This window comes from Xiphias gladius, chromosome 13 (assembly GCF_016859285.1).
Source record: "Xiphias gladius isolate SHS-SW01 ecotype Sanya breed wild chromosome 13, ASM1685928v1, whole genome shotgun sequence".
NCBI classification, from domain to species: Eukaryota; Metazoa; Chordata; class Actinopteri; order Istiophoriformes; family Xiphiidae; genus Xiphias; species Xiphias gladius.
Window position 1 is genome coordinate 7793498 of NC_053412.1, and position 15624 is coordinate 7809121.

A 15624-nucleotide genomic window follows, 5' to 3' on the forward strand; every position below is an offset into this window, starting at 1 on the left:
AAAACGGTGCTATATCAGGCAACAAACTAAAGCTTATGGTATAGTGTCATTAACAATGTACTACCAAATGGTAGGTTTAACCACTCAGCAACTGAGTTGATTCTATTCCTGACAGAAATGGGTTGATATTCTTGCCTGTTTTCTTTCGAATTTCTGTGAAAGCGTCAATAAACGAAGCGGAAAAAAAGAAAAAGAAAAAAAAAAACAGCACCAAAGGCTTAAAGTGTAATAGACCCTTCAAGTGTTGACATTTCCACCGCCTATTGTGCTTAAAAGACACACTTAAGATTCTCTGACATTTGATAGAGCTGCGATGGCTTCCTTACTTTGTTACTGGAGAGGAGCTACGCCCACGTTCACGCACCGGGCACACACAGCTGCCGGTGATTTCATGCGAGTGCACGACTCTTGTTGCCCACAGGAATACACACTTACACACACAAGTATCACTAATATACAACACAGACACAAGTTCAGGTACATGTGCACACCTGAAGATGCTCACATGTACAGGGATGCAGGCTTAAACACACACCCACTCATTTATGCACGCACGCACGCACGCACGCACACACACACACACACACACACACACACACACACACACACACAGAAACACACATAGCCTCTTTCACCCTCCTCCACACCCAGGCTCTTATCTCTCTAGTTCCCCGTTGGGAGCGTTCTCCTAGTGTAATTGTTGCTCTGCCAAGCCAATCTGCAAACATTAGGACACATTCCCTGATCCTATCACGCTCTCCCAGGAACAATAGCCTGCCAATGGCATTGCTCGAAAGGCTTAGACAGGAAGTGACACACAGACGGCCTGTCTAGTGGGGTTCTGGGGGTCACCCCGACTCTGTAATGAGAAGCTACTGTGGCAACAAAAGCCTTATTCTCTGCTTACGCCCTGACAGCTATGGCAACTCCAGCGCTTAGCGTTATCTCCCATAAACACGCTAAACACATAAACTCACATGCACATACAAAAGGAACATGTATACGGGTATTCATGAGCACACACACACCAATGGGGTATCACACGCAGCCGTGTGCACAATGGTTATTTTATTACTTTTGCACTGCAATTGATTTGCAGGCATTATTATTCTTTATGGAGAGGAAAAAAGGCTAAATTTGTTCTCCATGACAACAGTGAGGGGGTAGTTTAGTTTCCACCTAACACTGTACACGTATGTGAGTGTGTGTGTGTGGTGGCTGATGCCCCAGTGGGATCTCTAAATGTAATGAACACTGTGATATTGAACTCGAAGAGGGCCAAATGTTTTCCTAATATTGTGGCTGGCTTGCGTTGGCCACATAAGGAAAAACACCATGCAGAGGAAGGAAAACGGTGCTATATCAGGCAACAAACTAAAGCTTATGGTATAGTGTCATTAACAATGTACTACCAAATGGTAGGTTTAACCACTCAGCAACTGAGTTGATTCTATTCCTGACAGAAATGGGTTGATATTCTTGCCTGTTTTCTTTCGAATTTCTGTGAAAGCGTCAATAAACGAAGCGGAAAAAAAGAAAAAGAAAAAAAAACAGCACCAAAGGCTTAAAGTGTAATAGACCCTTCAAGTGTTGACATTTCCACCGCCTATTGTGCTTAAAAGACACACTTAAGATTCTCTGACATTTGATAGAGCTGCGATGGCTTCCTTACTTTGTTACTGGAGAGGAGCTACGCCCACGTTCACGCACCGGGCACACACAGCTGCCGGTGATTTCATGCGAGTGTACGACTCTTGTTGCCCACAGGAATACACACTTACACACACAAGTATCACTAATATACAACACAGACACAAGTTCAGGTACATGTGCACACCTGAAGATGCTCACATGTACAGGGATGCAGGCTTAAACACACACCCACTCATTTATGCACGCACGCACGCACGCACACACACTGCCGCTGCTCCATGTTCAAACAGCCACCCACGCACACACACATCTAAATACATACAGAGGACCTGTCAATCACAAGGGCTGACGGAGGTGGAAAAAAAAGCTAACTGAAAAATTCCAAAAAGATAGCGGGGATGGCAAAGAATGACAGAGACACACAGAAAGCCACACACACAAACACAGACATCTCTTTAACTGCTGTGGCTGTGCAGACAGACAGTCATTGTTGGGACGTCTATGGAGGGAATGGTGCGCAGGAGGCTATCAGAGCCTCGGCAGATTAAGCCGTTTGGGGAGAAACCTGCAGCCTCTACACTTTTTCCCTGAGCTGCCCATTCAGTGGCCTCCAATGAGGATGAAGAGGAGGGGTGGAAGGGAGAGGAGAGAAGGAGCGGGAAGGGAAGGGGGGGAAAGGATTACAGTGGGAAGGAAAATGCAAGAGGGGAAGCAGAGGAAGGGAGAGAGGATGAAAGCGAGAAGAAGCAGAGAAGAAGAGGAGATGAGGAAGGGTGGATTGAAAAGGGGGAGAGACAGCAAGGCGATGGAAAAAAGATGGATTGAGGAAGAAGGGGGAAGATTGATCGAAAGAGGAGGAGGGTGAAGGCGGTGGGTAGGGTTGATGTACGATGGGCAGGTGCCAGGACGTAGGTGGGACGAGCAAGGAAGAGGGAGGATGAGTGACAGGTGGAGAGAGGGAGGGAGGCAACAGAAGGTGATGAGAAAGGAGAAATACAGCGGCCGAGAGAAAGATGCCGTGAGTGAGAGAGGAGATGGAGAGAAGGGACCATATAGATGTGTGTGCGTGTGTGATGCGTAGAGAGCCTGACGAGCCTCATTAAGACATGCCTGCTATCCAGCAGCTCCCTGTAGACATTGACCCTATTGGGAAACCTCTGTCAGTCAGTGTGTGTGTGTGTGTGTGTCTGTAGGAGTGTTTGTTTGCTGCCGCAGAGGAAAAAAAATGATGGTGATGCAGCAGCAATACATCTGTACTAAATTAGATGATTTTTTGCTTATGGTGACAGATGTGTGTATTTTTTCCTAATTGCTTGGATATCCATAGCAATTAGTTACAAGACGTGCATATATGAACGTGTGTGTGTGTGATTGTATGTACGTTTCACTGTCAAGCAGAAGGTTTTTGTTTAGAGCAGAACTCGCGGTGCTGGATGAGTAACACAGGGGAAGCACTCAGAAGCTGCCTGTGAGCTTCATGAATTACACTGTCTCTTCTACTAGAGGAGCCCATCTGTCTACACACAAGCACACACACACACACACACACAGAAGTGCCACATATGTTCCTACCACGGAGAGACCAAAAACCTATTACATGACAACAATGTCACTACTGTGTGTGTGTGTGTGTGTGTGTGTGTGTGTGTGTGTGTGTGTGTGTGTGTGTATACACTGTATATAAGAGTAAGAGTATATTTGCATAAGTTTTCTTTTCATTATTATTTTGAGTATTGTGTGGTTGAAACTGAAAATGCAGCAGGAATACTATAAATGTGTGAATGCCTCTACATGCAGCCACGCCATTTGTTTTTGTCTCAATGAAATGAAGGTTAAATAAAATCACTCTCTGCGTGTGTGTCTGTGTGCACATTCTCTAGTCACTCCAGATCAAGCCAAGCCCGGAGACATCTTTGTACCCGCTGTGAGTACCTTTATCTTCATTATCTGAGAAAATGTGCATATGTCTGCATGTCTTAGCTCACATTCTGTGGTGTGTATGTGTGTGTGTGTGCATGCCCGCGCTCTCATTTCTATTAGTCGCCTTATCGGGGAAATATGGCGTCATGCTCTGGGATAAGCTGCGAGTGTGAGGAAAGGCGCTGATAAATCCCTCCATCATTCCTAGTGCCCCCCCCCCCAACACACACACACACACACACACACACACACACACACACACACACACCCCCCCCCCCTCCTTAATTAAAAAGTGCTATCGCCCAGACTGAGGGAATGAGAGGGGAGAATGGGCAGCACTCATCCATTCAGTCAAGAGCAGGGGTTGTCTCTGCGACTGCTTTTAATCTCACCCAAACCACACTAGACTGGACCCAGGGAGAGGGAGCGGATGAGGAGGAAGGGTGAAGAAAAGGGAGTCACTTTCATTTCCCTGTACTTTAAGACCTTAATGCTGAGGCAGAACAACAGCCTTAGCATTAATATAATTAATATACTGGTTTCTAAGCTTCCTGGGAGTGATTTTGTTACTTCCCATACCTGTTGCAATCACTTGTGAGCAAGGGTGCAGGTTTGGTTTCAGTAAAAAATAAATTCATAAAATAAACCACTGAGATAAAACTGAAAACATCTGGAATGATATTTTCAAAAATAATGTTAGTCTAATATGTAAAATAATTCTAAATGCTAAGTTCGTTGCAGTATTACTGGTACACTAATGCCAGACTTCATACTCCATGATAAATATTATATATATGGATCTTTACTACAAAGAGCACTGTGCTTTAGTTTCTTATCTTTGAATGATGTGCATCTTTTTTTTAAAAAAAAATAATGTAGATTCAATTATTATTACAATAATTATTTATTCAAAAAAGTAGCTGAGGACTTTATAGAATTTTTTGAAGAAATTTTGCAAACTCCGAAGCGAAAATGGGGAAAAGAAAGTCCACCAAGCACCGGAACTGAATGCAACCTAGATATCAACATTTTTATCAACCCCTTTCTTCTCTTATCTAAACTACGGCGGCTAGAAAGTAAGAAAACACCATTTAGAGATAGTTTAATGAGGAAATGAATCTGAAGCTGAAAAGTCAGCGGAAACAGTCAGGGGAAACAAATGGTGACTAAAGCCTTCCTTATGGGCTACAAGTGTAGAAGTGTCAAACATTACTCACAGCACACAATGTCTCGTTTTGGCCACTGTAGATGAAGAAATGAGTATATGTACATTTCCTGGATATTCTATAGTGAATTTCCCCTGTATCACGAGTGACAAGAAGTCCTTTGACTCAGAGAGACTGACATAATTACACGCACTGGTGTTTGAGATGGATTCAACATATTCTGCAGCCAGTTATCAACCACAATTAACAAAATGTAACAGACAAAATGCAAAAGACAACCAACAATCAGCCGAGGAATGCAACATACACAGACAACACCTTTTTGTTAAACAGTGTTAAATGTGTTTAAGGCAGGGATTTTTTAAAGAACTAACAAAAGCCACATCAAAGGCAGATAATATCCCAAAAATCCTCTTTTCCTCTCTCTATGTCTCCTTTTCTTTCTCCCTTTCTTCTTCTCCCTCACTAACAGGATAAGTGCCCCATGCTAATCAGCTAAATGCACAATGCTGGCCATCGCGATCAATGGTTCAATGGATCAATCGCCTAAACAGATGGTTGCTGGTGCCTACAGGGGGTAATGGTGTGGGTCTAATCCTAAACACTACCTGACTACAGTATCACGCCTCCTCCTCCCCTGGTGCACTCTTTTGTCTCCGTGCGGCACCGTCAAACCTGCACCGCCGAAGCACTTTTCACAAAAGATTTCCCTGTCTAAAGAGTGGAAATAGCAGAGCCTAAATCAGCAAGGGAGCGCTGTGAAGAATTGAGCCTTGCTGCAGGAGTCTTGGTGATTTGTTGCCACTGTCTACCCCCCTATCTTACAGAATGTTACCTTTTAGTGGAACTGACTGCTAAAAAAAAAAAAAAACGCTTCCTGAGTGAATTGTAGTTCTTTCAAAAGCTGTTTCTTTTTTTAAATTCACACCCTTGACCATTTCCTCTTGTATCCTCTCCTCTTTAACCCCGCTTGTGAATTACAGTAAATTTCAAATGCTTTTCCTCTTGACAATGCCAACCCCTTCCAGCTCTCATCTAAGCCCGTCCCTGAGCACCAGTTAAGACCCCCCTGTGCAGCTAATGCGGCAGAGCGAAAGACCCAGCTCTGTTTTATTTATGGGGGTCTTGTTTTTAATTTCACCCCAAGTGCGGCTGGCTGTTCCAGGGCTTTGCTTGAGCCTGTGACTCTCATACCTGACTGGTATTGAACGGGCCGCTCAGTTTGTCTTTGGCTATGAATGCTAATAGGCGACCTTGTTTTTCGAAGCAGATACCTCTGAGGCTGGGGCAGATTAAAACACAGAGAAATGCAAAGAATTGAAGGGCAGGTTGTAGAGGAGAGGGGGAGAGAAAAGGCAAAGGCATAAGTGGAAAAAAAATAAATAGGGGAGGGCAAAAAAGACCAACAAATGCGATAAAATTAGAAAGTCTGTTCACTCAGGAGCTAAAGTTTGGAAAAGAAATTATTAAACGAATAGAAATCCAACTCTGGAAGAAGTTGATACCATAGGTGGAGAGGATGCACAGCCACCCACTCAATAAACATGCAAATGAGCTGCTTAATGGCCTGAATATTAATGCTTGTGGTAAGGAGTAATTAATGTACATGTCACTGAGTCAAACTATTGTGATTACAGTACAAGTGGAATGGAAATCTCTCTGCTTCCGATGTAACAAGTGCAGTAAAGAGTTCTCGAGACCGGAAAAGGGACCTTTTCTATTCCGCATGAGGGTGTCACCAGTGGAGCAAGGCAGACCATAACCGGAAAAGTCCAAGCACTGAACATCTTTCACGGAACATTTGTCTTGAGACCATGTAGAATTTTTATATTTATGGAGGTTTCTGGCTGAGATACCCGGGGCACGCATCAGTTTGTTCCAAAACATTATATTTTCAGGGAAACCTTTTGCTACTGGAAATGCATCAAGTTGCTAAAACTCAGATGGAGCCTATCATCAAAAGCAGGAACCCTTTGGAAAGGAAAATCCTTTAATGTGACTCCAATGTGCTTAACTTTCATGAGAGCATCATTTTGTAACAGCGTGTCTGTTTTTTTCATATGGTAGATACACTTCACTTCTTCCAATCTCAACCTCCCTGTAGAGCTGCGGCAGTGATTTTACCCAACTTTAGCTGTGTCACCCCAGACGACAGTGTCACTTCATAAACCCTTAATGCGATCTGTTCCTTCACCATCCAGTGCCATTTTAACTCTGTGACCCCTGCACGCTTTGATGTTGCCCTTTCCTCTCACACTCCGTCTGATGCACAATCCACACCCGGACTCCAGTATCTCCCCCAAGTCTTCCTCTCCCTTGTTCACATCTGTTTCTTTGCGTCATGGCCTTGTGGATGCCATGCTCACTTTTCCTTTCACTTTTATGTGCCTTGAGTAAAATTGCATCTGCTTTCCATTCTCCTCTGCAGTCATTGTCTTTCTGTCTCCTCACATCTCTCTCTCTCTCTCTCTCTCTCTCTCTCTGCTGCACCCTCTTCCTCTCCCTGTTCTGTCTCCCTTCTGTTCTCTTCCAGTCTTTCTTTCCTCTGGCATCTGCGTGTAATGTGGCTCTTGAGGGGAGCATGGAGGCAGGAATATGCGGTGCAGTGTCTAGGCAGGGATAGGGAGAGAGAGAGAGAGAGAGAGAAGAGAGAGAGAGATAGAGAGAGAGGGGGGATCTAGCTTCTTGCTTGCCTGATGGCTTGCCAAGAGGCCCACATCTGTGTCTGATCAACGGGTACACAGGCAACCAGTAAAACACACACACACACACACACACACACACACACACACACGCATTCAGAGCCCAAACTGGGTTTCGTTTAGGACCTACAGCGCCCAAGCCAAACGTAAACTACTACACTAATAGTACAAAATTTAGAATCTATTTCTCAGACACACAAAACAGCAGCAGTTATATTTATCACTGTCACAGTTCCCTTCGCGCACATCCCCACGTGGCGACAGGCGGCGAAAAGCGCACGCTCTCAGGAAATCTTGGACCGTGACACCCGGAGCCAAACCGCCGTAAAAACAAGAACGCTGGAGTAGGTGTCTCCCGGGGACGAGTGCGCGAGAGGCCATGTGTCATCCCGCCAGTGGCGTCACTTCTCTGCACGGCGAGCCCCTGCATACACCCGTCTGCCGCCGACACCCTCAAAACTGTCCACACCCTGCACATTTTCTTGCGACACCACTCACAGTGGATGATCGACAAGTTGTGATGATCATTCGGTCGCTTCTGTGCAGGTGACCGGGCGGAACACTGCGGTGCCTAGCGTCAAATCCACATTTAATTAAGCTTCTAAATATATGTGGGCGCCGAGCTTTGCTCTCTCTGTAGTAAATCAAACGGGGACTCAAGTGCCTGTGTGTCGTTTCCGTGCTTTACAGCAAGACTGAACCCTGCGTGAGTGCCTTAGAGCAAGGCTCTGAGCCCATACCAGCCACAGGGCTGCGATGCTTTGGCTCGTCCTGCTCCACGATCTCCCTGCTTATTGTTAGTAGATTGCTGAGAGCGCAAGGAGGTGACGGTGCGCCGCCGCCCGGAGCCGCCGGCGCTCGGCTACCAGCAGCCCTGCCTTCGCCCTGCCAAGACAGCCCCGAGGAGCGCGGGGAGATAATGACGGAGAGTCTGGCGGTGGCTGAGGAAGATGATGATTATAACGGTGGTGATTACAGTCCTACCAGTCAAATCCTGCAATGACAGTGCTGCTTTTACGCACGGTTTCTCGGACACCGGCGAATTTGTAAAATAGCAGGTTATAGCCCAGCCTACGCCTAAAACCTGTTTCCATCCTTGGTGTGGAATCGAATTTTAATCAGCACGGGTTTGTTTATTTCCCCTGATGAATAATTAAATCAAAGGAAAACAACGGGCAACTCGGGGTAAACAATGTGTTTGAATTTTCGAAAGCTTCGTGCATATAATCAGCTCATTCACAGTACAATGAGCCGACGGAAAGCTGTGTCTTGGACCCGGACTGGCCGGGACAGAGACCGGTTTCCGATCTCCTAAATAACTGATGAAAGCATCTAAGTTCTTTAGTTTTAAATGTGTAACAACTAGAATGACATAAGGCTGAATTAAAATGGATTGAATTCAAATTAAAAAAGTCACCATCGTTCCTATGATTTTCAACACATTAGGCCTATATTTACATATATATAATAAAATATATTATAACATTTGCCTTCCTCACTGTCTCCCATATTTACCATATTTAGAGGAAAAAACATCTAAGATACCAAGAGACACATGGATCTTGTTATCACACAATGGTTTTCTCATGTGTGTTGAGAGAATCTGAAACATATGACGAGGAGTTCTTGAAAATTTGCTTTAGAAATCGAAAATAACTCATGTATAGTTCCAGCAGATTAAAACTGAATGTAATGTTTAGACTGCATTCAGGCTTCTGTGATTCTCAATCTTATAAGCTCTCCCTTGTATGGGGTTTTGGTTGAGACAGACCGTGCATGGGTCAATATCAGAGAAGTAACTAAAACTCACCCTCTTCTCCCCTGACTCTCAACGCCAGGTGACACACTGCCATTAAAAATCCAATCAACGATGGCACGAAATCCATCTTGGAGGATTCAGAAACTCGTGGAGAGCTTTAAGTTTCTAATGTTTCCAACGCGAATGATATAAAATCTGCTGTTCCTCCAAAAAACAAAACAAAAAACAAAAAAAACACCCCACACTTCTTCAGGAGCAGAAATCGCTGGCAGCGGTCAAAACGGAACAATTTCAGGAATAATCCCACGGCGTTTATTAAACCATTGGAGGAGAAAACTTTGTGGCAACTACATGTCACTGAAGCTATTTAGAGATTTTTGTTTGAGCAACCCTTTGCCTTTACGTCTGTCCATTCAGTGGAGCGATACCACTAAGACCTGATCCAAAAAATAGTGAACAAAACTCCTGCGTGTGCTCCACGGCTGGGGGGGGGCTTCGGGCGATATCTGTGCTCCGGAGAGTCTGGACAGCGGCTTCAGGGAGCGACAAGTTCCGAGCGAGGGGCTCCCGGTCCCTGTGTCCCCGTCTCTGCGTCCTCGCGTATTTTGCGCACACGAGGGTTGGTTCGCCCAGCAAGCTGAAGTCTCCGGTAACAGCTCTCAAAGCCCTGGAAGCCCCAGTCCGAGTGTCAGAAGCTGCGTTTTTAAATGCGGCGCAAAAGTCACAGAGCAATAAATAAGAAGTGCTGCGCTCTTGCTCCCAAAAAATACCGGTCAAGTCACGCCACCTCCCGCGGCACCGCTCCTCTCTCCTGCGTCTCTCTGGCTGGTGGCGGCTCCGTACAGCCTGCGCTCCGCTCCGACACCGGCGTGTGCCCTGTGTAAGCGACTGTGAGGTGTGCGTGGCGTGTGTGTGTGAGTGATCCCGCTTTTGAGCTGAGCAGCTATCGCGTTACAGTCGCTGCGCCTCGGCTCCGCCCCCTCCCGTCGGACGCTGATTATAGGGAAGGAGAGAGAGAGCGCACGGGCACGCGCCCCAAGCTCTCTCTCTCTCTTGAATACACGCACGCACACACACACACACACACACACACACATACACACACAGACACACACACACATATATAGGACGCCCCCCCCCTTCAGAAGATACCACAGATACGAACTCTTCCACAGCTAAGGCCGAGATAAGACATACTGTAATGGTAAACCAGGGAGCAGAACTTCTCCTAGGGCTGTTTTCAAAGGAACAGAGGAGAGAGATGAGAATGAGAAAATCCCAGAAAGAGTGAAAGGAGGAGTGTGTTACTGGGAAGGAGGGTGGTTGCACAGCAAATGGCACACGGCCGGCTTTCACCACAAAAACACATCAAAAACGGCCAAGCCAATGTCAAAGCCCTCAACTCAACAGAGGCAGAGCCCACCTCAGCCCTGCCCAATCTCAGCCCTACAATCAACAGGCCTAAATACAGAGCGGGAGGCCGAGTAATGACACAGTAGTGAGCCCAAAATAATCTGCTGAGAAAGGCCTCTCCAGCGTCCGGCCCATGTGCCCTGCCTATGGCTTGTATTACCGTGCAATGTAATAGACTGGCTGAGGCCTGGCTGTATAATGAGGTACAGTATGTAGCCTCGCTGGCATCTTTATTTGGAACAGCTAGGTGCATTCCTAAAGGTCAGGACACATGGGAAACTTTTTGAGGCAACGTAACACACTGTACACCTTCTACCAGGAACTTTTACCCCTTTGTAGGTGTACGTGCATGCTTTGTTGGAAGGGAACTGAATTTAACGTCTGGGGTGTTCGGTGCCTCGTAGAACAGCGAGGTACAGCGAGATGATGGTGATAAACACAGAAAAAAACAAGGTTGGACAGTCATTAGTATATTGCCTTATTCTCCCGGGATCATGACAGTCGTGACTGGTAAACAATGTCAACAAAAGACCCCGGTGCCCTTGACAGAAGGTTGTATGACAGGTCTGTGTGTCACTGCCTGACTGTCTGTCTGTCACCTCAGTCAACTGTCATCCTCTGCTGCTCTGCACGCCCGAGGTTGACTAGATGCCATGCAACTTGCAGCATTCTTACAGCCTGTCAGTCATTTTTAAGCCCACCTCTAGCCCGAGGGTGCGGCGGCTGTCAGACATCACTGTGATTGGCTAATCTGAGCCTCTGGGCAGGGGTTCATACTGGCATAAACCAGTTTGCCATGTGCCTATGAGATTGTATTTTTCCTGTGCTACTCGTTTGTGTTAAATGTGTGTGTTTATTGATGAGAAAGCATTGATTAAACTCTCTTTAATGAGCACTAGGTGATCTTTGCTTAACCCCTGTAATGACCCTTTCACCAAGATAAAGAGAAATAAAGAGAAAGAGGGAAAACACTGCCAGTATAAAACCTACAAGCAACACTGGGTCACTTTCTGCTCTGTTCCCCCTCCCAGTCCCCAGGGGTCATTTGATACTCCTCTCTCCCATTTGTCAACATCTCTGCCCCACCATCGGCTTTCAACCCCCAAAATATTGGGTCAACACATGGCTAATGGAGGGCAACAGTCAACAAGAGAACCTGAGAGAGAGATAGAGATACAGAGGGAATGTTGTGGACAGAATGTGTTTTTTATTTGTCCCACAAGGGAATAAGTATAATGCAGCCTTCATACAGTTCTTGGCTGTATATGCAGTGGCATTCTTGGTAAGTCACAGGTTTTTGGCAATACTTTAAATGCTGCAGTGCACTTCCCAGAGATCATGGCACCTTCTTTCTTGTATTTTCTTCATGATCAAATACGAGTTGCTTTAGGTGATGTACCTTCAGCCATGTCGGCTACCTCTTTTAATGAAAACTACCCAGTTCGTCTTCTATTTATTTAAAAGAAGAGAGGAGCAAAATAGACATTTATTATGGTGCAGTATGTGAGATATACTGCAAATGACTAAAATGAAACTCATATCCTTGCAAGCACGTGTCATGATATGAGCCCCGATTTAAAAAAAAAAACCCCACAGGACTCTGCATGTCTCAGTGTCAGAGGCTGTTTAAGTACCACAGCAGTGACACTCAACACTCAACCTACAGCTGCAATATGTGAACCCCTTTTTCTTACGCAGTTTTCTCCAGGTCTTACCATCTGTATTCCCCCTGTCATCTCTCTGCCCCAGAATACAGTCGACAAATGGCTGCCACACAGTCCAACTCCTCACCTCAGCACACCTGCGCTGTGTTCATTCATGGGTGGTAGCGGGGAACACAACGGGGTCTTTCTCCCCCGTTATGTATCTCTGTGTGTGTGTGTGTGTGTGTGTGTGTGTGTGTGTGTGTGTGAGGGAGAGACAGAGAGAGAGATAGACACCAGCCACTGCCATACTGCCTCTCTTATCAAAACCTGCCCCGGAGACTGACAGCATGACTGATAACTCTCCCTCTCTTTCTCCTTCTCTCCCCTCTGTCACAAACACACACACACCTCTCTACCTCTTCCACCCCCCCCCATCAGTGCGTTTCTCCAGTCAGCGAACTGTATGGTTCAAGGAGGAAACTGTGTGAACGCCTAGTAGTCTTTCTGAGAGGCTGAGTGATCCCGGTCGACGCCTTCAGCTTTCTTCTCTTCATCACCGACAGACTCAGCTTTAGATCTAGGCCTAACCGTGAGGGGAGATAAGCTAGAGATAGCCTCGACTTGACCCTATCAGCATCTCGAGTGCATGTGTGTGGGGGGAGGGCTAAAGGCATTGTAAGAACATCAAGAGTGGAGGGCTAAGGAGGGAGTTTTGCGATTCCCTTTGATATTCATTGACACCTCAACTAGCAATATCAGAGCTTTCCAACCACTTTTAGGGAGGGTAAAAACATAAGGAAATGATAAGAACTGGTACATGTAAACACATACACACATACCAATGCAAGGGCTGGAGGCAGCAGCTCCTTCAAGGCCTATAGAAGCTCGGTATGAAAATGGTATAGCTGCTGCATCTTTAATCTTCAAAATGTTCTGTTTGTTGTATTTCTATCTTCACACACTGTTCTTTGCTGCCGCAGTGACCCAATTTCCCCTTGGGATCATTAAAGTTTCATCTGATCTTTATCTTATAAGCACATCTGCATGCGCACACCCTCATCTGCCCTGTGATATTTCCAAACATTCCCACAGCATTTTTTCTGCTGAGAAGGATCCCCCCCCTTTTCACCAAGAGGCACAAATCACAAATCTCTCACATCTTCTGCTATTTCTAGACTGACTGCCACCATCGGATTCCTGATGGGCCACCCAGGCTATGGGCATGCCCTGGCCAGGGTAATAATTACACACACAGACTTCAACCTACTGTACTGCATGCACTAATCTTGGCTCTGCTGTGCTGGCTGGCTGGTTGGTTGGATTGTATGGAATCATCTGGTGTCTCTCTGCTGTCTTAACATTCCTCTTTCTCCTCCCCCCCTCGGTGTGTATGCGTGCTGCTGTATGTGCCACCTTCGAAACCATAAAACAGCTCAATCGTCGAGACACTTTCAGCTGCAGTTAGAAACTAGTGCACATGCCAGACAGAGGGGAAACCTTGAAGTAGAGCTGTGCAGAAATGCAGTGTTCTGATTCAAGGAAACACCCTCCGAAACACCAGATTTCGTGATCTTGCTCGGCATGTTTTTGGTCCAGCAGTGACGCCGTAAGCTCTAATATACTTAATCTGACAAATTGCTGTTGCTAAGATCAGTTTGTCACCCACCGAGGCAGGACAGATGACAAAACATTGCCTGTAGTCTGGCGTTATATCTAATGACTACTCAAGAGCTTACTTCAGTGCAGGATGTGCAGTGCAGTACACAACTGAGCCTAGTGGTGGCAGGCAACTGCATCAAGCGGAGGTGGTGGGAGATCCAGGTTCCAGGCATCTTTAGGAACATGTTATAAATATAAACAAATGTGATGTTAGATTATGCATACATTAAAGTGATTAAAATATTACATCGACATACAGGCAAACTGCACAAGTGCAGATCTAATTTGCTTAATCATGGCATATCCAAAGCATCTTAGAGTGCAGCATGTTGAAATAAGAGAGAATTGACTATATCATTCACTAAATAAGTCACAGGGGATGATCAGCATTACTCAAATGCCCTATTTTGAAGAATGGTAATTTATTAACCCGATTAATAACATGCTGTTTTTGATTTAGATATGAGCTTTGCTTATTTCACATGCAAGATGGCCGCACTGCTGTGTGTCTACCCCATAACGGTTGTCTGCTTGGTTCAAAAATGTTGTTTGCCCACTTTAATTGCAAGATGCCTGTTCTATTCCCCGGCCACCTCTTGTTTATGATACAGCATCATTATCCTCTGTATGTTGCAGGGGAGAAGGGAGAATGCATCTTCCTTTGCTTCTCCACCAGGATCTATTTTATTTCTGCTCTGTCTCTTTCATCTCTTTCCACTGGCCCGCTGTGTGTCTTTATAGTCACATCAAAGTGACCTTCGCCACCTTGTTCTCTCCAAAACCCCCCACCCCTCCTTTTAGTCTGAAGCCCAAAGAGAGAGAGACACACACACAGAGAGAGGGGGGCTTACTACACATATTTTCCAGGCAGCACTACAATACCTGACTCGTTGAGTGGTTTTCAAATAACAGTGGAAATACAACTGCTCGAAAACTTCGCTGCAGATGCTACAGCTAATCTTCTGGGGCCTTCTCTCTGCTGATTGACATACAGCAAAAACTGCTGTTGAAATCAAACATAAAGTGAGAGAAATCCACTCTAGTTTGTATTTCTGCATGTAAATTTGTACATGCCAGTGTGGCTCCCTTTGTGCACTCTTTCTCCATGTGAGTGTGTACAGGAGTGTGTACGAAAGTCCGCCCGCCCCTCAAGTGGTTTGTGGGTTCCAACCCCGCTCAATCACGGCAGGAGTGAGTGCTGAATTAGGAGGCAATAATAAAAAGACAAGAGGCCATTCTTCGCGCCTTGTTTACTCTGCAGGGCCTCTATCACTCGGCCTCTGAAGGAAAGATCAGCACTTGACAAACCGGGGAGAGAAAACACTGGGGGACAAGTGCATGCTAATGAGAGAGAGTTTTTTTTTTGTTGGGGGGAGATAAAAGTGTTGCACGGCTAGGAGCTACAGTTTTGTCTCCTGCTACCACAATATGTGGCGGAATAAGGAGAATCATGTCTTTATTGTATGAAGTCAGGCACTTAAACATTATGTATGCATGCTGTAACTGTAACTGAAGACAAACTGTAATATTACATCATCCATGGCTGATTTCTTTTATACAAATATACGTACTTATACTGGGCATAGAGTAAATGTATGACTTTGGCACATTGTGTATTTTCCTTAACAATTTGATCACAATTTGAACTAACTTTTTCATATTATTTAAAAAATGTTTCCCTGTCAACAGAGAAAAATGTTTAAATA

At 45.5% G+C, this 15624-nt stretch overlaps 1 protein-coding gene across 4 annotated transcripts in view; it reads right to left on the reverse strand.

Moving 5' to 3' along the window:
* nrp2a (neuropilin 2a) overlaps positions 1-10094 on the reverse strand; it is a 63356-nt gene extending 53262 nt beyond the window's left edge. For all 4 annotated transcript variants that reach the window (XM_040142037.1, XM_040142039.1, XM_040142038.1 and 1 more), the window contains exon 1: positions 9252-10094. In XM_040142037.1, the coding sequence (XP_039997971.1) occupies positions 9252-9327 (76 nt within the window). In that variant the 5' untranslated portion in view covers positions 9328-10094. The remainder of the gene's footprint in view (positions 1-9251) is intronic.
* Between the last annotated feature and the right edge of the window lie 5530 nt (positions 10095-15624).